This window comes from Chelonia mydas, chromosome 7 (genome assembly GCF_015237465.2).
Source record: "Chelonia mydas isolate rCheMyd1 chromosome 7, rCheMyd1.pri.v2, whole genome shotgun sequence".
Taxonomy (NCBI): Eukaryota; Metazoa; Chordata; order Testudines; family Cheloniidae; genus Chelonia; species Chelonia mydas.
In genome coordinates this window covers 66766083-66789002 of record NC_057853.1, presented here as the reverse complement: position 1 = coordinate 66789002, position 22920 = coordinate 66766083, and the positions used below count along the sequence as shown (strand labels likewise).

The window sequence follows — 22920 nt, the reverse complement described above, 5'->3', positions numbered from 1 at the left end:
AATATGCATTGCAAAAGGAATTCATTAGAGTTTGTGCTATTACTATAAATGCCATATGAATGCCATTTATTAGAGGAGGATGCTTAAAATAAAGGGTTACTCCTGCTGCTATCAATTCTGCTTCAGATAATAGCTAGGGAAAGTCAAATGGTAAGTCAACTGGAATTAAGAATGTCACTTTTTAACAGCATATTTCAGAATTTTAGCTCATATTATTGATGTAAAACCTGCTAAAAAGTCACAAGTACTTGTAAATGTATAAATAAAGTTGGCACGCTGTAAAAATTATGGATATTCCATTTATAATACCATGTAAAAGGTTATTTTAGTGTTACATGTAGAGCTATACTCATCTGTGTCTCTGCAAGACTAAGTTCCAGGGCTCCGTCTGCATGCTCTGTCTTTGATTTCATCTCCATTGAACCCTCATTATAAGGAAGCCTTTTTATAAATGTAGACATGTATTTCATAACTCATTTATTTCATTGGTAAATTGATATAATATGCAATTTCCTTGCACTCAGTAAGAGGATGATGGACTTTTTTTTAAGCTTGCACATAATGAAAATGCTAATAAGAAGCCCATTATCCTATTATAATTGTGTTTTCTTATTCACAGCAGCAATTAACGACTAAGGTCATCCAGCCAGTGCTTGCTCCCCTCCAAAAGAAAGAAACTATTCTACCCAGAAACATTTCTGAATACTTTTTTTGTGTCTTTCATATTCCTAGGGTGCTTATCTCCTTGGTATATAGGGACAACACACCATTATAAAGTAGTATCAAATTCTATCACAAAGCAGGCTTATTTCTCTCTGTTCTTTTCATTTCTACATCATCCTTCAGGACAATGCAGTTGAAATTACCCTTCTGTCAAAACAATTGGGTTAGTCCTAGGTTCTGTGGGGCCTTATGTGATCTAAAGGCCTCCATTTGCCTTCTTTGACCTATGACCAAGGCCTCCCATCTCACTGATATGGTCCAGATGATGTAGCCATTAGGTGCGAAAGGTGGCATAAACCAAAGCCTACCACTAACTTCACTTGGGGAATATGGTGGTACTTGGTCTGATCTACAGAAAGTGACAACTCATTATTTCATTACTTTGCTCTCCTTTTAAAGATGGCAAATGTAGGAGAAAGGTAGGTATAGCTGGGTTTGAAAAGAAGGACATATGGGTCAGTTTCCTTAATGAAAGAAAATACAATAGGTAGAGATAGGTGGATACAGACGCCCCCTTCTTATCAACCAGAGTTTGTCTAGTGTAGGTCTTCTTCCAACTCTGTAGCCTCAGTTTCTGTACGTTTAAAACTCAACTGGACAAAACAATAGTCTTAAATTAATAATTCTTAACACTTATGTAGGGCTTTTCAGGTGAGGTTTTCAAAAGTGCTCAGCATCAGCCTAGCTTTGCTTCCACTGACTTCAAATGAGAGTTTTTCCATGGACTTTAATAGCAGCATAATTAGAGCAAGGCTGAAAGCTTTCCAAAATCTCACCCTGTGCATACAAAGTGCTTTACAAACTGCCTATTTGCTTTTTTCTATAGCCATATTAGCTGGGTAAGTATTATTACCCACTATAACACAGATTGGAAAATTTAAGTAGAGAGATGAAGTGAATTGATCATGGCCAGCCTACAATTAGAGCTGAAGGCTTCCTGGATTTCCTGCCCCTTGCCCAAAACCACTAGACCACACCTCTGTCGAGTAAATACATCAGATCAGTCTGACACGGGCAGGGAAGTAGATGGATAGCTTAATAGGTCTGTTCTGTCTCTAGAGTCTATGTATCTAGCACAAATGGTCTACTTAAAAATATTTGAAGAAAAATTGAGATAGATTAATACAAAAAGCTGTGCAGAGTTTTAAAAAGCCTCTGTGATACCTCAATCATTGACAACTTAAATGAGATACATTTGCCACAGTAAATCACATTGCCCTTGCACAGCACAAGCTAGGGCCTTTGGAAATTACTTTGTTTGCATCAATGTGGCACTCTCCCTTTCGACGGGAATATGTCAGTACACAAATAGAATGCTAGAGGAAATGCTGCCAGGATGCTGGCAGGGCCTGCCCCCACATGGCCTCCTGCGTGCACACTAGACTCTTGTGAAATAGATTCAAAGGTTCCCAGATAGCTTTCAAATCATTTCAGGGAAATGTACCTTTTAGCATTTTCACTGCCACCGTGGTATAGCCTGCTTTCCCCTTGAGTCTGAACGCTGTTGCCTTGACGACCTTTCCAAATTCTCCTTCTCCTAGTGTCTTGCCTAGAACCAGGTTCTTCCGGGGGAATTCCCATTTGGGGTCCTCCTGTATGAGGGGAAAAAAAGGAATCCTATCAGATAAAAATGAGATGGAAGGGGTTATCTTATGAGACAGAAGGGGCCAGCTGCTGACTGGTAGCTCAAATCACAAAGGTTTAATACAGTATTATATTTCAGGGAAGACGTTAGGCTCAGTTATCTGATTAATTTTTGTTTTTGTTCTGTTATCAGACAAAAGACCATGACTTTGCTCTTCTACAACACCCTCTAAAAGCTCTTTGCATGCATTTTTCAATTAGCTACTAGTTTCCTCTAGATAAAAAGGCACTATCAATATCGATGATGTTTACAGGCCTACCTGAGATTTTCTGTATAAATGAAACACTAACTGAATAAATGCTCACCTTCAAAATAAAGTATGCATATTTGATCTTGCATTTCTGTTTAACTTGTGGGAGGAGGTTTTCCTTTAAGAATTCATCACAGACAACAATCCATCTGTTATGAAATGCTATTGAGCCTTACAGTTACAGAAGAGTGATAAAATGTATAAACCAACCAAGAAATAAAAGCAAATAGAGTACAAGCTACTATGAAGGCATCCATATCTAACATCCAAATGTATCAGATGCTGCCATATGGGTCAGACAAGAGAACAGTGTTTCACTGCACAGGACTTTTCCAGACACCATCCTATTTGGCCCAGGTAGAAAATAAATAAAAAATACACAAACTGGCAGGCATCCTACATACAGTATAATCAAACAACAGAAACTGCATCAAAGGGCTGGTGGGAGGGCAGGGTATGCATACCTTCCAAAGTATGCAGATAAACCCACCCTAAACTAAGCTTTATAAGTGAAATTAAGATAATCGGGTTTTAGTGTGGTGCTGTAGGTCGATGTCCAAGGAAAATCCTGTATTGGAGATTAGCTGATACCAGATGTTATGGAGCTGTTAACCTCGGTTAATGTAATGTTAGTTGGATGAATTTTTTTAACCCATTGATTGTTTGCATTTTTACACAATTTCTGGCCATCTACAATTAGCCCATGAAATAAAATACTGCCAGGATATTGACGTTCCCCCCCTTAACTAGAATCCTGCCATATAAATTAAAATTTAGTCAATGCACTAAAATAAAGTCCTGTGATCAAGCTCCACAGTGCAGCACGTGCAATCCAACTGAATGCTGGAAGATATTACTAAAACAAAGACATAATGTTTACAATGAAAGTGCAAATAGTACAGCTAGCTGCAAACGGGAGTAGCCAATAATGACAGTACTAGGGAACAAAAGTAATTAGCCGCAAACTTTCCAGGGAACTAGTTGAATTTGAATTCAATTGTTTGTTTTAGTCGACCATTATTTAGTTCCACACCCCAGGACAGTTAGCTCACAATCAAACTATTGCACTACAAGAAGTGTTATACAAATGAATGGTACAGTAATAGCCCATGCAAGGCTGATATCAGGCTACTGCTCAGTATTTGATAAATAATTAAATACTTTCCATTTGCAGTACATGACAATTTTCATCGAGAATTTTAAATCCTTCAGAAAGTTACCATTGTCTCTCAGATGGGGAAACTGACATAGAGTGATGATGTGACTTGCCCAAGAAAAGACTTCAAGTCAGTAGTTGAGTTAGCAATAGAGCTCAGGTCTTCTCACTCCCAGGTCTGTGCTTAAATCACTAGACAGTGTTACCTTACATTCAAGGGAGACAGTGTTTCCTAGTGGATAGCAATGGACTAAGATTCAAGAGACTTGAGTTCTACACCCCACTCTGCCAATGACCTCCTGTGTGACCCTGTGCACGTTACTTTGCCTCTCCATGCCTCAGTTTCCCCACCTGTAAAATGAGGATAACGCTACTGGCCTCCTTTGAAAAAGTGATTTGAAATCTACCAGCAAAGAGTGTTTTGAGAGATAGATGCTACTATTATTTATCCTCACGATAGAGATATTGGTCAGCAAATAGATTTCAAACATTGACAAATCAGTTTAACCTCAGTTAGCTTAACCCTGTACTGAAGTCAATGGCAAAAGAAATAAGGGATTAGATTGTGCCTAGAGTGTTACATTTCTTTAGACACTAACAGTAAGAGAGAATGCAGTGGGCTTGTGCAGGAAGTTATGATCTGTTTAATTACCATGCATTCATTAGATATCTTTGTCTTATTCCCTCCATGTGGGTGATTTTTGTTTAATTTCATTTGAATCTTAGACTGCAATCTCTTTGGAGGAAGGCCTCTCTCTTACTAATAGTGAAATTCTAGGCCTGCTGAAGTGAATAGGGCCAGAATTTCACCTTAAATGTTTGTCCAGCACAGTGCATCCTCAAATCAAAATGGGGGTTTGGGGCACTACCACAACATATTCAGTAGACGACACACAACTTTCCTTAGAAAGCCCAATTCGTGGCAAAACAAAAAAGCCAAGACAAATCAGTACACAATTTAAAAGCGTAAAATATAAAAGCTTACAGGTATTTTAAAGGTGTCGACAGGCACCTGGTTCTCCATAGAGTCCAGAGATGGCCGACGGACATTTGTAGAAGAGTAACTGATGGGGTAGGACTGGGCTGGGCGCCGAAAGGTCATCTCTGCTGAGGCAATCGGTGGTTTCGGAGAATTCTTGTGGTAACGGTGGATGAAATAAGAAGAGAGCAGCACTGAGATAATGAAGGAGAGCAGAACTGCCCCTGCAATCACGGTCTTGCACACGTCATCACACAGCGGCTCTGTGGGCAGAGGGGGAATTGATTACAGTTCTGCTGGTTTCGTTTTCAATTTTTTCCCATGTCATCTCTTTCCACGCCCCCCTTTGGTAGCTAGTTACCATTCACAACAGCATCTACTTCGAGGTTTTGAATTAAATTTACCTTATAACAGTAATTTCATAAGCGACACTAAAACCCTGGATCTAATTCTCAAAGAAAGGTAGAAGTGATGCATTTACAAATATACCCAGTGCAGCTGCAAAATCCTACATTTCCCCCAAGTTCTGTGGGCAACTGCAAGCCTAAATGCCTGTTAAACTGTAACTAGATTTCGTTAGAGAGTCTTACAGCCCTTAGTAGTGCAGGTACTGACTTAATCTGAGACCTCTTCCTTGAGACTTATCCTATCATATAGTCACTTGCCAACACCACTGCAGACCCTAGGAACACAATCCCTTGATATCCTTGTCAGATCCATTTCCCTACCAACTAACATTTCCCCTAGAAGTGTATATTATTATAGAATCATAGAAATGTAGGCCTGGATTGGACTTCGAAAGGCCATCTAGTCTATCCTCTTGCACGGAGGCAGGACCATGTATAACTATGTTATGAGTATTCTCAAGTCTCCCTTTCCCCTTTTTCCTCTCTAACTTCAGAAGGGTCGAGGTGGGGGGGGGGGGGGTCCTTAGTTGTATTATTGCTTTCATTTTGTTTTTTGCTTTTCACTTAATAATATATTGTCCAGTGCTACAAGTCCTTCATGGAGAAGGCTCATTAGAAAACAAATCACTACTCTCCTTTTGCAAGTACTCCCATTCTGCCTTCCTTGGAAAACAGGGCAAGAGGTGTAGCTAGGTAGCAATCTACCCCCAGGAGAATGGATAAGGTGATTCCAGCACCTTCCACAACTGTCTTTTCCACCTCTGAGTTCTGTAGTTGAGATTTTTAACTCAAGTCCAGTGAAAAGCAATCCCCTAACCACCTTTGAAGATTTCAGACCACAAGTCCATGCCACCCTTCCACTGAAATGCAGCCACCTCTGGGGATTGTGGGGCAGCCAACCAGTGTATTGTGCAACACTGGATGGGAGGGGACACTATGCCAAAAACCCAGGGACAAAATCCATGGGGAATCCTTAATGTCCAAATCCAGGAGCTCCCTTCTTAATGCTTTGTACACTGGCAGGCCATGAACGTGAACATTACCCCTCACTATGTAAATGAGTTTAGATGGTTCTATATATCAAAGACAGGAGTATTGTATATAGTAGGAAAGGTTAGTGTCACAAGAGCAAGATAACTGTAAAACTAGCTAAATAATCTTTAGACTTACCTTTAATATCATCTTTCTCACAGTAACAGTTTTGTCTTGGGAAGCAGTAACAAATCCCATGTCCTGATTTAATTCCATGAGCGCCTCTCTCATGACCACCAATGATGTTTCCATCTAATCAAATACAAACGCAAGCTCAGATTCTCACACTGTAGTTAAAAGGCAAACCTCAACAGCTCATTCCACTAAAGGGTTTTTGTGGGCTTACCCTACTAAGTATTTGAAATTTCACAGTGCAGCTCAGATTAAGCAGTAAAAATGAAGATAGGTGAAAAAAAATGGACAAAAGGTCTCTGGGGGTTAATGTAAAGAGATTAGGGAACTCAAAGACTACTTGAATACTAGTTCTGGGCTCACTGGTCTGATTAGCAATTACTGCTGTTATAGAAGATCCTGGTTTATAGATTTACAAATGATAGACAAGGTGGGTATAGAATACATAGAGTTTATTTTGGATTATGTCTTTACTTTGTATGTGTACAATGGGTGGATACCGCCTTTATTTAAAATGGCCTTTAAATATTGAATATGTATATCTATTATTTAATGTTGATTCCCACTCCCAACTCATCTGACATCTGACCTCTCTCTACCTTGTCAGCTCTCCAAAATCTTCCCTCAAAATCTTCTCTTATTTAGTTTAATTTTTCTCTCCCACTGCTGCTCTGTGACTGTTGTGTGCCTTATATATGTAGGAGACAGCAGTCTAGTTGTTACAGCAGGCCAGGAACTGGTGGTCAAGAGACAGGTTTTATTCCTGGTTCTGACAGCCACTTGCTCTGATCTTGGACCAATCAGTTAAGCACTGTGCACCTCAGTTTTCCCATCTTCAAATGGAGATGATGATGATACCTACTTTTGCAAAGTGTTTTGCAATATTCTGGCGAGAGGCACGATATGAAAGACTAAAAACTCTGTAAATGAATGTTTTATTGTCTAGGATAATCTATTATTTAGCATAAGGACACACTGTATGTAACCACCCTATGTACAGAGCTAGCCTGATTTCCAAATGGCAAAGTTCCTGCAGAATCAGGCTCTTTTGAAACCATCATATGAAAATCTGTAAAACATACTTCCATACAGAAACTATTAGTAGTAATAATCTTTTTTATCTACATAGTGCTTTACATCCCTAAGATTTAATAGGATGAAATCAACTGTGTTCTATAAAAATGTAATCAGGTTCTATAGAAATTACAGGTATTAAAATAGAGAAAGAGATCATTTCTATAGTTATATTTTTAAACCATCCTATAGAATTCTATACCAGGGATATAACTTATTAAATTTTGCAGGAGGATAAAAAAAATCCTCTAGAAAGGTTATGATTTTCTACTGAATCCTACATGTATTTTCCAAAAGGGAATGCAGCTGTCTCTGTGACGGAGGACGGGTGGGTAAAGCAATGTGCTCCAAAATTGGGGAACAGGACATTTTGGCCAATGACATGAGAGCAACCCTCTAATTTGTGCGGGGAAAGTGCAATGGGAATTCAGCATCCTTGCAGAGTATATTGGACCTCAGTCTTAGAGATCTTTCCTCAGGGGTCCACACGTACTAAACTGCGTGTGATTTAAGGAGATTATGCTGGGTCAACCCCGTCAGAGCTAGGACCTGTTCCAGAAAACATAGGTGTTTCCAGACCTGTCATTTGGTCCCCTATGGGACCTAAATTAATTCCCCTAATTATTCCTCTGTCTTGGAGAGGTGAGCACTGATTGCTTCCCAGCTTGCAAGCTCATGGCAGTGGACGACGATAACGATTTGCTTCTACTCCAAAAGTTCTTTGTGAGAGCGGGGGAAGTGTCTCCTTGCATAGGACAGCAAGAGAAAAAACACTTCCACTCTGGATATAAATGGGGCTTCCCCCACTGGGTCCAATGGAGCTTACTCAAGTTAGAGCACAGTTACTAGGGAAACTCCGGCAGTTCTACAGATTACCAGCGGTGCTACAGATTACATTGTGTCTCTATGCCCATCCTTTCATTCAAACAGCAGCTGTTTTCACTGCCTGATGGAGGGCAGGGACTTTCTGCCCTGCCTTCAGATCCTGTAAACTGGGGCCCTTACCAAGAAACCCTCCCCAAAGCTGAAAGATGTGGGAGTGACCATCTGGTGGCTCCAGAAGATCAGAAAACAAACACTGCAGTTTAGCTAGGAGCAGAGAATGCTGGATGGTCACACTACCACTGAACACTAAAGTAAACAAACAAAATTGAACCCAGCACCCATATTTTCTTTGAAGTTCAGGTTCTGTAGAACCTAATCTCACAGATGAACCAGCAATGGTTGGTCCAGTGAAAATCGTTCAAAACCTCTTAGCGGGGTTCACATGGCACAGCCAGCCCTGACCAAAAACCCACCACCATTTAGAATTCTCTCTACTATTATATTTAAAGTAATTACATATTATACTGAGGCATCTACAGAAAGGATGTGGACAAATTGGAGAGAGTCCAGCGGTGGGCAATGAAAATGATTAGGGGGCTGGGGCACATGACTTACGAGGAGAGGCTGAGAGAACTGGGCTTATTTAGTCTGCAGAAGAGTGAGGGAGGATTTGATAGCAGCCTTCAACTACCTGAAAGGGGGTTCCAAAGAGGATGGAGCTCGGCTGTTCTCAGTGGTGGCTGATGACAGAACAAGAAGCAATGGTCTCAAGTTGCAGTGGGGGAGATCTAGGTTGGATAACTAGAGGGTGGTGAAGCACTGGAATGGGTTACCCAGCAAGGTTGTGGAATCTCCATCCTTAGAGGTTTTTAAGGCCTGGCTTGACAAAGTCCTGGCTGGGATGATTTAGTTGGGGTTGGTCCTGCTTTGAGCAGGGGGCTGGACTAGATGGCCTCCTGAGGTCTCTTCCAACCCTAATCTTCTATGATTCTATGACTTTATTTAGTACGTAAATAGGTTTCCTGTGCTTGATGGTGACAACAGTAGAACCAATTGTTTTAGCTTGTTTGTAGGGTCCCATTGCAAGTGGCATATGTAATATGTGCATATGGGTGTGCACGTATGTATAAAAGCTTATGCTCAAATAAATTGGTTAGTCTCTAAGGTGCCACAAGTATTCCTTTTCTTTTTGCAAATACAGACTAACACGGCTGTTACTCTGAAACCTGTATAATTTTGGGATTTAAGCACCAAGTGCCTATCATCAAAATGATAGATGAATCATAAAAATAAATATTTTAGCAGCGATCTTATATATACACAACATACTTGGCATTACAACATCCAGAATTTTATAATACGTTGTTTGCTTTTGCCAAAGAAATGCCTTCTGCCGATAAAAGCGGAGATAATGGTACTTGTCAGCACATTTGAACTCCTGAAATGCACTAATTTCTCCATCTGTGAACATATTGGCTATAACCACCAACCCTGTGTCCTGAACTGCTAAGTCAGAACAACATTCTCAATTTATGCATTAACAAGATAGCATACATAACATCTAGAAAGCTTGTGTTACTTGCCTGTTTCTATTGTCTAATAAGATTCCATTTCTTTCAGTCTTCTGTCAAGCAAACCATCTGCCACTACATATGTTGAACATTACAGATTTTAGGGAGGTGGCCTCTAGCACATCATTTGATGCTTGTAAAGTGACAGCTGATTCCTCTTATAACCAGTGAAGATTTTTTCAGATGATAGTAAAATATCTATGATCACTTTAAGCATTTCTGCCAGTTTAAAGTTGATGTTTTGTTCACAAGCAGAATTAGATTTACCAAAGTCTTTTCTACACTGTGACTTAGCCTGCATCAACTGGGGTGTAAATTCTAATATGCACCAGCATGTTGTGCACTAACTGGCCCATGTGGACCGTGCTGGCGTGCACTAAAGTTCCCTAGTGAATGCCAGCAGGGTCCACATGCACCAGTTAGTGTGCAACATGAGGGTGCACATTAGAAGTTGCCCCCCAGCTGATGCAGGCAAAAGCACAGTGTAGACAAACACAATCTTGCTCTGAGTGAATTCAGTCAGAGTTTGGCTATTGACTCTAAAGGGCGGAAGACTGGGCTCATAACTCTGAACTTTGCACAACTCAGACATTAGCTATAAGACTGTAAATAGATATTTGTGTTTAATATATGCAAAGGATCTGGAAACAAGAAAGCAGAACTTGGACTAATATACACAGCTTTAACATACTAATTATTATTTTATATATTATATTTTATATTAACGTTAAAACACTCCATACTTGTGCAATCTTGGGGGCACACTGATGGATCTTTGCTCTCTATAACATCACAGGTGCCATCTGGACAAGTCCTGATGCTTGGGGTGCAGGTAGAATAATTTGTGGTGATTCCTATGAACACACAAGCACACAACAGTCAAAATACCACAATGATTTGAAGAGAAGTTCATTGCACTCTCTTGGTTCATGTTGACACACAGACACAGGGGACGCTGTCAGTTTAAAAAAAAAATCACACTCTGTTTACAAATTCTTTACCTGCTGTTTTTACAACTAACATGCAAGATGATGATAACTGAAAGCGATCAAAAAGAGTGTGTTTTTCACTGAGCACAAGCTTTCGTGAGCTAAGGTGCCACAAGTACTCCTTTTCTTTTTGTGAATACAGACTAACATGGCTGCTACTCTGAAACCTGTTTTTCACTGGGTTTTCAGTTTATCTACTTGGTGCATTTGACAGCCCTTTGTGCGCTGTCAGTTTCAGTTATGGTGATCTTCCGTGTTATTTGCAACAAAGGTAGGTGAAACATCCTGAGTACAAAGTTTGCTTTTTAAAACTGACGATCGCTCTTTAAATGTATTTTCACAAGCCTGTGATTGAACAAAAGGTTTACAAATAGTTGGAGGGAAATTGTGATATTAATGGAAGGGCAAGAGTAAAACATCAAGTTTCCTATGGAATATTTAAGAATACCATAATTTGTCACATAAGCAATGTGTCGTAAGTGTTACAGAGCACACATTCTCAAGTTTTGGATAATGGTTTCAAACTGAGACCTCTGTTGTACCAGCCAGTATCTGCTGGTGGGATTTTGTAGAATTTGAGCTGTTCCAAACTCAGGTCATGATTGCAAGGGGTTATGTTGCATACAACAGGCCATATTCTTCTCTTCATTCCCAGTGATTGTTAATTTGATACCTGCAGGTGCTATGATGGGTGGGCCCCAGGGATTGGATTAATGACGTCTTCCCCGTAACTCTGCTCTCCTCCCTCCTGCTGGTTTAATTTGTGTATTATTTACACCATAAGTTCTGGATGGTTTAATACCCTGGGGTATCTCTTCAGCTGGAACTGATGAGCACAGTTACACCATAGTCAACGGAGCTGTGCCAATTTAACATCAGCTGACAATCTGGCCAATTACGCAGCAGAAGTGTGTACCTTTTCCACTTCCCTGTCTCCACTCGCATTTTCCTGTTAGCACTCCTACACCACCACACTCTTCACATTCAGCACGGTGCTTATTAACAGCGCAAGATTCAGGACAGTCCTCTTCTTTCTTAATAACTGCATGGAACGGAAGCAAGACAACGTGAGGTGTCACTAGCTGGATCGATAGAGGTGAATACACATTCAAGGCAGCTGGGCTCTAAAAAGGAGAAATTCCTTTTTCTAGATTAAAAATGAGAGAACACAGTTAACTTTGAGGACCTATCCCTCAATACATTTAGAATAAAGACTGAAGGGACCAGGGCTGTGTATCTTCTTCCTATTTAGTATCAAAGTGGCAGTAGCATTGCCCTCTCTGATTGCTGGGCATAATGCTTGGAATTACAGAAAGGCAGCACGATGCACTAACATACCAATTATAATACAAACAATGGATTCAGAAAAAGACAGCTGATGAAGGCATGACCCTTGTTGTTTGGGCTGGTGTGACACTGGGCCAGCAAACAGCAGGTGGCACGGAGAGGTTCTGATTGCAACTAGCACAAAACTCTGGCGGGAGGAATAGCACGACTGATCCCCTGTGTCCATTTCCCCAATCTGCCCCAAAACTTAACATCTGAGGTCACATTATTTACATAATTCAAAGGAATAGGGGCAATCAACTGCTGGGAGTTAACTGTTCTGCACGGACAATTCTCTTAGAGAGTATTTAATGGTTTGGTAGATTGAAGTATAGTCCCAATCTGTTCTTGTAATCCAGGGAGGTGTTATACGGTTTTACTTACACAGATCTTCCGTTTTCTGTGAAGTTTGAACCCTGACACTTTTGCTACAATGAACCAAGTGTGGTACCATATTAAGTACTAGGCAAAGGCTGGGTAAAATGACTAAACCAGCAAAAAATAGATACAATACAAATGGTTGTTGGTGGTAAACAAGCCCATTGGAATTCACACTGACATCTTTGTGCAGCAGAGTCATGGGTTACATATTCGGAGGCTACCATAAGGACATATAAAATTAAATAAGTGGAAAGTACAGAAAAAGAAACAAATGGAAGAGAACTGACCCCTAATATAGACCACACGTGCTACCATGCTGTCTAGTCCCGTTTCTATAATGTTCCCTTGCCTGTTTTTAAGCAGCCTGACAATGATTATAGTATGAACAACAAAATGAGAAGCATCTAACATAACTTCAGTGCTTCCCATGCACATTTTCTAACATTTTGTTGTTTTAAACTTCAGTCCAGGAGAGTGAAGGACTGCAGGGTTTATTGCTACATATGCACTACACTGAATATTACGAGGCTACTAAATGGCTAATTTACTGCCCTTTTCCAGAGCATGTGTTCAACTCTATGCACAAGCCTAAATTTTTATACCTCATGTTCTGCATGAGTATTAAGAGGAGGAACAAACAAGGAGAAAGGTGTGTCTGACAAGGAAGTGCTTTGCAATGACAAAACTGAAGCGGGATACATGTATATGAAACAAACACACACAAAAAGTAGATTCTTACAAAGCTAATCATGGTTTATAATATAAGGAATTGCATTTGATGAAACTCCTTTTATAGCTAACACAATATCTATCTTCACATATCCTCTAGAAATGCGAATTCGAAAGGAGTCTGAACCAAAACACCTAATCCAAACACCCAAACTTCGGGATCTGATCTGAACTCGGTGGCTCAGGCTCATTTCTATTGTTAATTTCACCAGTGTATGAACTGCTCTAACAAGGCACTTGCCTAAAAATTAACACTGAAAGAGACAAGCCCAGCTAAACAAGTTGTGACGCTCTCCTCAGGGAGCTCAGCACCATAAGCCATTGTGTTAACCGCAGTGAGAGAGAGCTTTGCTGGAGCTTACACTGTGTGATGGCTCCCTGCTACAGCAGTAAACTCCTTGCACTCTGCCAGTCTAAACCTTGTCTTGCCAGTAACAATGAGTGTACCCAAGTTCCCAAATTCCCCAGAGACGTCTCCCTTTGCAGTGTCCAGTTCCTCTGACTCCCAGAAATTACCAAATCTGCTGTCTCCAAAGAGACAGAACATACACCAGCCTGTTGGATCAACTGAGGGAGCACACCTTTACTGTAGTATAACAGAGCAGAGGTGGCTTATAGGAAAAGTAAGCATAAGTTTATTAACACAAAACATAGATTTAAGTGATTCTAAGCAAGAGAAACAGAGACAAATCTGGTAACAAATAAAACACAAAGCACACGCTTTTTAGTGACCAAACTTAATTTAAGAAAGCTACAGCCTTTTGCCTAAGTGGCTTCCTCACTTACATCAAGCTATCAGCATCCCCAGTCGCTCAGACTGGAGGATCCACCACTCACAGAATCAGAGGGTGCTGGTCCCTTTACGTCCCACTACCCCCAAGTGATGGATGCCCAAATAACTTTTTGCTTCTCTTTATATTTCCTAAAACTCATTGTTTTGTCCCCAGAGTCAAGAAGACCTCCTGGTTTTCTTCTCATCCTTTGCCTTCCCATCCTCCTGTTGATTGTATGTCAAGAGGCTTCCATTGTTTTGGTTCCACAATGCTTACTTGACATTAGAGACAGGGAGATAGCTGCCTTCCCTCCTGTCTGGAAGAAAACCTGTTTCTTCCCTTGTTTGGTCACAGACTTTAAAGCGTAATATCAGTGAGTATCCATAATTCCTCATACAGTGTTAATATCGACATTTCCCAACCTTTTTCCCCCATCCATCTCAAGTACTTACCTGTTCCTTCCAGCGTAATAGTGAGCTGGGTTTTGGCATGCTTCTTACTCTGCTTGTCTGAGGCTACAATGGTGTATTGAATTTCTTTGCATTCGGGTCTGAGTAGCACAGAGGAGTCATTCACATAGAGGCTTCCATACTTGTCCTCTCGGCCCTGAAGTATCCCTACAGCATAGCAGCTGGCACTGGGAGACAGCAACCTGTAGGTGATGTTTACTCCACAGAACTTCATGCAGTTTTCGATGCAGATTTTACCTATCTAGGCTCAAACAACAACAAAGCGATCACGATACTTTGCGCTCACTACAAATCTTTCTCAGTGATTAAAGTTAGTTAAATACATGCAACATTCAGCATCTCTCTGTCTACTGTTCTTACATGGTCCCCATTACAATAGTATCTGAGAGCGTCAAAGCACCCCTGTGAGGTAGGGAAGTAGCATTATCCCAACTTTACAAACATGAAACTAACTGACCTGCCCAAGGCAGAGCAGGGATTTGAACCCAAGTCTCCCAAATCCAAGGCTAGTGGCCCATCCACCAGACCATCATTCTTCATCCTATCCAGTTCCATGCAGCCAAAATATGTTTCTTTCAAAGATCCTCTGCAAGGAATTCACTAGAAAATACTGGGATACTAGTTATAGTGACGCTATCATAAATGTCACACATTTCATCTACACACAACTCCCACTGACAACAGCAGGACTTTTAAGTGGAAAACGATGGCAGCCTCAGGCCCCAATATCTATTTCTTTTCTGAGAACCAACAAAACCATGTTATTCAATTCAAAATAGGTACGTTATTTCTACAGATGAACAGAAGCACACTGCATGTGCTAGAGTTTTTGGACCAGGTCCTGCTCTCAGTTTTGCTGATGAAGTCAATGGGCACACTCAGAGCGAGCAAGAGGAGAATCAGGCCTGTCTGTGTTAGAAGCATGATGCGGAAACTAGAATTGATGGAAATTTTTCTAATCTTGACATTTGAAAAATTTTGTAAAGTTTTCCCATTTTTTTTGCGCAAGCTATAGAGCCGGTAGAAATATTTCAGGTTCCAAAATTCTGACATTTTTATTTTCCTAACTTGGAAATAAACTAACAAAAACCGTAATCAAAACTGTTTTTGAAAATATCAAAAACAATTCCCCTTTTCCTTCTCTTTATTGCCCAGCCCTAGTGGAAACTTCATGGAGACTTTTTTCATCACTCTACTAAACTGCGATGACTTTATGGATGACTTAAGAACTGAAAGTCTCTCTCTCTCTCTCTCACACACACACAATGAAGCAGAATCAGCATAATTATTATTATATTTTCCAGATGACTTAGTTTTGGTTTAAAAAATTGCAGTGTTGCCAAAAAGCAATTTTTTATTCCTTTTCTATTGGGCTTTTTAGAATGGAGCAAAATAAACCAATCAGAGCTCCCAGGAGATATAATGAAGTTGCTATTTCAAAGCTAGACTTGAAAAGCGTCCCTGCTGTATATCTGAGCAAATAAATGCATGTGAAAACACTACACCGGCATGAGGAAACTGTGTAATTTGGTGTAGTGTGCACAAATTGGAGACCCTTTCAAACAGGGCTGTGTGGTCCACTGGACGGGGTATTGGAATGGGACTCAAAAGACCTGGATTTATTCCCAACTCTGCCACTAACTTGCTGCATGACTAGAGTCAAGTCACTTCACTGCTCTGTTTCCTCTCCCACCTTTTGTCTGCCTATTGCAAGCTTTTTGTCTCAGGGGCTGTACGTGTTTGTAAGGATGCCTTAGAAGAAAGGAGCCCTGATCTCAGTAGGAGTCTCTAGGAACAACTTTAAATAAATAAATAATGAAGGTAGGAAGAAAGAGCTAAAAAAGCCACATTTCCTACCACTCAGGAGAAAGATTATACCGGAAATAAATTATCTGACCTCATGGCAATATATTCATTGGCAGGTGACAAGTAACTTTTTTTTTAAAAATTCTAAAAAAACACAAAAGTTTCCGAAAGTTGTATAACCTCAAACTCCATTCTCCAGAGGTTGAAACTTCAAATTAGACAGAGTAAAACATTTTTGTGCCATAAAGACAATGTAGTAATTAGTCCAAAAACTGAAGAGATGACATTCTTAATGAAGGAAGACAGAAAGTTAATGGAAAGCAATTACGCAAGCACTATTCTAACGTTCTAATTATTCGCTGCTTAGATATGAGTGGCACAATATTATGGTCAGAAGTTTCTGGCCAACAGAAGCATCCAAAAGTCTCTAAAGAAAGAAGGACCTCATCTTTTTCAATTTGCTGGTGGCAGTTAAGCACTGTCATTTAAAATGAAAACAGGGAGAAGATTATTGCTGTAGGAGTTTCTGCCTGGAGTAGTATATACACTAGACCACTCTACATTCTGAAACTATTTATCTAAGCAGCACAGGAATGTAAATCCTTATATCCTGTCTAATTCATATAGTACCTGATCCAAAACCCATCTAAGTCTTTCCATTGATTTTAATGAGATTTGAATCAGGACCAATACAGCATTTGCTTTGTTTATGGGGAGAACTGTAATGGTAAGGGTGCAGGGAGATTTGTGGTGGGTCATCTTAAATTTAAAACACTTAAGATATGCTTTAAAGTTATGCCAGGTGGGTCTAGCACACACAGATAAATGCTGCTTCTAGCATTTTTAAAATAAATCTAAGTAAATCCATTTCCTGAAGTGAAACCGTCATTCTTGGATTCAGACTAATGAGAAATCTTATTATAGGAAGGTCCCATTTAACTGCTTTTACATTTCTTTATTTCCATTCCACTCAGGGCCATGTGTTTCTTTTTGGCAGAAGAATGCAGGGAGAGGAATAAAACATTCCAAAAGCTAGGCTGCTTATGATGTGGGCTGCCTTCTCTCCTCTGCGCCATGGAACTGGCAAGTAAACAAGCAGCGGGTGGAGGTAAAAAGAGTTAAGGCTGAGATTGCTCTCAAATCCCTGGCTGGACACAAGGTAGCTTTAGGTCCCTCCAGTCCCCTTCTAGAACCAAGTCTCTTGGCAATGACAGCACGATAGATGTCGTGTTGTACTGCCACTGACCTAGCTCTGCAATCCCTACCACAGTGGTTCCAGAACGCAGCAGGGGAAAATGAAAGCCTCTCCAAGCAGCATTAACCACAGTTATTATATGGACTCTAGCCTGTGTAGGAGGAGACACTGGGTGTTCCCTGTCTGTTCCTCTCCCATCAAGCCATTCTCACCTTCTCCACATAGCCTGTCAGCCATAGAGATTTCCTGTGAAGGGGATGGGAAAGGCTGCGCAGATCATTAGGGGATGGAGAAGCATCCTTCACAGCCAGGTTTCCCTCAGTGCAGCCCCACAACAGCTCTGCTCTCCTCTGTTCTATACAGAGGGGATTCCGAGGTACTTTGTCAAAGAAAAGAAGCCGTTTCTATCTGGATGGTTCTTTCCCAGGCGTTACTGCCCCAGGATTACACGACTATAAGTCGTTGTCTAATGGAAACTTTGGTGACCTTAAACATACCGCAGTGCAGCCTCACTGGACTCAGGCAGAAACAGGCAGACAGCGCTTCTGACTTATTAAGAGGAATGCTGCTACCTCCTCAGAAAATACTTCAGTAATCAGCAGTAATGTGATCCAATATCAGGGCAGGATTCAGGCAAGGAGCAGGATGGTATTAAAAGAGAGGCCATCAGTGAAAACACAAATATCTTGGTTTTCAGAAATGATGGGAAGGGAGAAATTAATTTAGAGAGGTACAAGACAGGTAATCTTAGGAAGGTTTGGATAATGGATTATGGTGCCCCTTCCCTTGAATTTCAGTGGGATTTGGGTACCCAACTGCCAGAAGTAAATTGAAAATTTCGGCCTATATTTTTCATCAATGGTTGGAGTAAATAAGGACAGGGCTCTAAGTCCTTTGAAGAGCTAAATGAGTTGCACAGGGTTCTGTCAGGCCATGATCCTGTTACTCCATTCATTTGGCTGCTAAAACGGACAAATGGCATTGGCCGGAAGGTTAACTAACACACACTCATGTTTTCCTTCGAGTGAGAGCTGTTTCAGCCTTCATATTCATTTGGCTCTACACTTTTCCTCACTGCACAGGCTAATTATACTTAATTATGCATAATGCTTCGATGACATGGAATGCCATTCTCTAGGAACTAAGCTGCTAGCATCTTAGTTGGGCTGATTTCAGACCACACTGAACCTTCAAATCCATCTCTCAGAAGTGACTCTTGACAGACAAAGCCATTCCCATTCTGGCTTTGATTCCAGGCCCCTCCAGTTAAACCTCAGAACAGAATCTCTTTGGGAATTAGAATTCAGCAAGCACAGACAGACACAGCTTCCACAGACACAGAGCTCTTTATCTCAGGAACATTTCCCTCTTACTACAGCCATCCAGTGAAACGAGACCGAGACCGTTACATGTCAGGAAATGAAGCTGCTGAGATTAGAAAGGGGAATTCCATTGAAAATGCAGAATGTTCAATGGTCCCAACACAATGAAAAGTCTGCGGCTTCCACACATTGCCTTTCTGTACTGATTTGTTATGCTTGGGAACAATGATTTTTAACGGAGATAAGCCCAAGCTAGAGCCACAGAAAATAACGTTGCTGGATTTGGAGTAGCTTGGATCAATATTCAGATACATATGGCTCAGGTTCATCTCTAAGTATTAAGGGCCCGATTGAGAATATCTAATTCACATGACTAAGCAGTTACTCCCCTGAATAACCCCATTGCTTTCAACGGAGCTGCTAATGAGAGTAAATGCACACCATTGAGAGTAAGAGGTTCACAATCTGGCACTACAAAAGCCAATGTAACACTAAAAGGATTGTGCTTCTTTACAAAAAGCACCAGAAGGGCAACAGCATTTGCATGCAAGTTTCTCCTGGATCGGAGTCTGCAAGACTAAACAGGAAAACCCCAAGCACCAAACAAAAAGGAACAATCACCACAAATAAAGACAACCGCCACAGTCTGGACCCTGGTTGGCACTCTTTGTAAAGAGCCCAGTGATTGAAGTAGCCTCTACTTGTTAGGGATGGTAACTGCAGACCCTGCCTTATGCCCATTGATTGGGAAGTCATCATTACTATTATCTTTGTGGAGCCTGTTCTGCAGTCTCAAAGGCTGCCAATCCAGCAGCACATTCCGTGAGCATTAAATTGGTATCAAAATTAAATGTGAAGCCAGATAATCATAGGTCTTGAAGGGACCTTGAGAGGTCATCTAGTCCAGTCCCCTGCACTCACGGCAGGGCTTAGTATTATCTAGACCATAATATATCTTGCTTTCCTCTTTTATTCTTCTCCTTGACTAACCAGAAGCTTAAAGATAAGTAAGGCATCTGATTATTAAGTTTCCTTCACAATGGGGGGCGGGGTGAACAGGTTAGTCTCAACACTGCTCTGTGTTACAACTACACAGGACTTCTTACGTCTCTATTTGTCACAAGGTTTTAGAATACGGAAACATTTCATCTTTCCACAACATTCATTATAATGAGCTAGTTTAGTATTAACATGCATGTTCTGCACGAATTTCACTGTAATTTACCACTGATTAATGTCAATCTGTTCGAAATGTTACTAGAAGGTATTATTAATGGCGATGATGGTGATTAAACTGAAATGAGGGTTAAATTAGGAAGCACATTAATTAATGAGTAGCCATTATCTAGGGAAAATCCATGAACATATTGCAGTAGGAGTATCTTCTCCACTTGATTTTTTTACCCTTTTCCATTGTCATTCTTTCCTACAATTCACTTTAATTAGGGTCCAAAAGGCTTTGTCCAGTGAACAACCTACGGAACTATTTGTTTGCTCTATTTATGTTAATATAGGGCCTTTAACAGAAGCGGAGTTGCTACGTAATAATCTATAATAATGTCACAAATACTGACATGTAACAATTTTATGAACACTGTATGTGACATTCCTGCATGAATGCACTGATCTAGCTTAATAGGGGATGCTGGGAACAACAAGCAGGGAAGCAACAAAATGGCTTCCCAGATAAAAACATACAGGCATAATCAAGAAATACAAAGGGTCTGTTTGCTAGCTTCAAACACCACCTCTCCGGTTGTAAATCTTGCTTTGCCACTGCTAGGAGTTGCCAAAGGGTTATAATCAGTTTAAAAGTAAACTGATTCCTGTGAAGGGGGGTGAGTTGCTAGGGGGTGTCCAGTGAGCATCAGTGAGCTCTGACAGGCTCAGAAAGAGAGCGGCTCTGTGGAAGAGAGTCTATAGAGAACAATGCTCCTAGAATGCCCATGTGGAAGATGGTTAAACACCTGGTAAGCTAGAGTGGTGGGTTTCGTGGTCTTAAGATCTGTTTTCTCTTAAATGCTCTGGTTCTAAATAAATAATTATTTGCTTTAAGGAGCTGTTTGGTCACTGGTTACTATTGTCATTGACCTGGAGGGAAGACAACTGCAGGATATGAGCCTAAATCAGCCCTGCTAGAAATTCATGAATAGTACCAGGGGACTGCATCCCAGGGTATGGGAGAATCAGGGGATTCCACCCTGAGCCAGGTGATGGCTAGAGACTGCAACCTGGAAGTGGGTGACCTCCACAAGACTAGGAGACATCAGAGGTGTAGTTCACCTCGTAACTGTGACAAGGTCATATTTACTTTATGCATTACAATAGCTCACTTCTGTTTAATGTCTGACAAGGCTTCGGTTGGAGCTATGTGTATATTGGAAAACACATGCTCACATCTCTGACTTCTCAAGCCTCCCTTATCCCAGGTGCTAGGGCCATTCACCAAGGACAAGCGCTTGGCCTGTCAGCTGGAAATCTGTCCTATCAGAGCTAGGCAGACCAGGAGAAGCCCACCTAGAAGTGGGTGGCAATGTCCACCTGATGGGTAGAATCCACCTTTTTGTTTCTGTGCAAAGAAGTGGGAATGCTGACACTATCTTCTGCAAACTTTGGGAGGGAACAGATGCAGTGAGGATGAAGCCAAGCTTGGAAGCATTTTTTAAGACACTGCTCACTTTCAGAAGTACCATGCTTCATTTCAAAGACTCAGATTTGATGATCATATCAGAGTACAGCCATCTAAAAATTCTCTGCTTCCAGATTAGCTGGTGCTAGTTTCTAGAGCCACACAGACTGGATGTTGGCAAAGCAGTAATCACATATAAGTGTGATAGTGATCCAGAGGGTCACAATGCTTTGTTATTTAGATCATAACTCTTTGCGGCAGGGACTGTCCCTTACTATGTATTTGTACAGCACCTTGCAAAATGAGGCTCTGTAATACACACATCATTTTATACACGGGTGAAAATGAGGCAAAGAGAAGCAAAGTGACTTGCAGGCCAGTAGCAGAATCAATATGACAACCTAGGTTTCCTGAATCCCAGTCCAGGGTTCTAACTACTAGGTAACATTGCCTCAGGGTCAGAACAGATTTGCAATGTCATCTGGTATTTGTGGACCTTTCTGAAATCCTGGAGGGTAGTTTTTTTGTTTTTTTTATGTACACATTTCCCTCCAAGCTGTCTCACTTTTACAAGGTTTATCTTCAACAATGCCAAAATCGAAAGCAATTAAGACAGTCCTTACCTGTGCAAAACGTTCAGCATTTCTGTTCACCGCGAACTGGTAAGTCACATTAGGGAACTGAATGCTGACGGGAAGAATGGAGACATTGAAGTGGAGCATCACAGATCTTTCAGGGCCATGAAACTCTGTGTCATTCACCAAAACATCCAACTGGAAGGAACGGTTCTCTGTGACTGAAATATTTTTATTCAGCATCAGTTCTGCAAAAGAGAAGATTGGCTTTTCACATGTCGATGCATTTTTAGGCAGCACAAAATCCCAACTATAAATATCAAATCTATTCTTCAAGCACAGGCTCATGGCATGCTACTAGTGTGACAGGGTCGGGCCAGATGGCTATAGGAGAGTAATAGAAGGCAGATATATTAGCCCCAGGCTAAGTAGGTTCCTTTTCCCTGGGTAGGGTAAGAGGGAATGTTCCAGAACAATCAGGAACCTTCTGGAGACAATTAAGACAGGCTGATTAGAACACCTGCAGCCAATCAAGAAGCTGCTAGAATCAATTAAGGCAGGCTAATCAGGGCACCTGGGTTTTAAAAAGGAGCTCACTTCAGTTTGTGGTGTGCGTGTGAGGAGCTGGGAGCAAGAGGTGCTAGGAGCTGAGAGTGAGAATGTGTACTGTTGGAGGACTGAGGTGTACAAGCATTATCAGACACCAGGAGGAAGGTCCTATGGTGAGGATAAAGAAGGTGTTGGGAGAAGGCCATGGGGAAGTAGCCCAGGGAGTTGTAGCTGTCGCACAGCTGTTCCAGGAGGCACTCTAGACAGCTGCATTCCACAGGGCCCTGGGCTGGAACCCGGAGTAGAGGGCGGGCCCGGGTTCCCCCCAAATCCTCCCAACTCCTGGTCAGACCTGGACTGTGGGTTCAGAAAAACGGCCAAG

At 41.1% G+C, this 22920-nt stretch overlaps 1 protein-coding gene across 10 annotated transcripts in view; it reads right to left on the bottom strand.

Annotated features, from left to right (window-relative positions):
• RET (ret proto-oncogene) overlaps positions 1 to 22920 on the bottom strand; it is a 124679-nt gene that overhangs the window by 20702 nt on the left and 81057 nt on the right. For all 10 annotated transcript variants that reach the window (XM_043551594.1, XM_043551589.1, XM_043551587.1 and 7 more), the window contains exons 6-12: positions 22038 to 22237; positions 14445 to 14703; positions 11700 to 11825; positions 10538 to 10648; positions 6331 to 6444; positions 4760 to 5016; positions 2168 to 2315 (exon numbers count right to left, since the gene is read on the bottom strand). In XM_043551594.1, the coding sequence (XP_043407529.1) occupies positions 2168 to 2315; positions 4760 to 5016; positions 6331 to 6444; positions 10538 to 10648; positions 11700 to 11825; positions 14445 to 14703; positions 22038 to 22237 (1215 nt within the window). The remainder of the gene's footprint in view (positions 1 to 2167; positions 2316 to 4759; positions 5017 to 6330; positions 6445 to 10537; positions 10649 to 11699; positions 11826 to 14444; positions 14704 to 22037; positions 22238 to 22920) is intronic.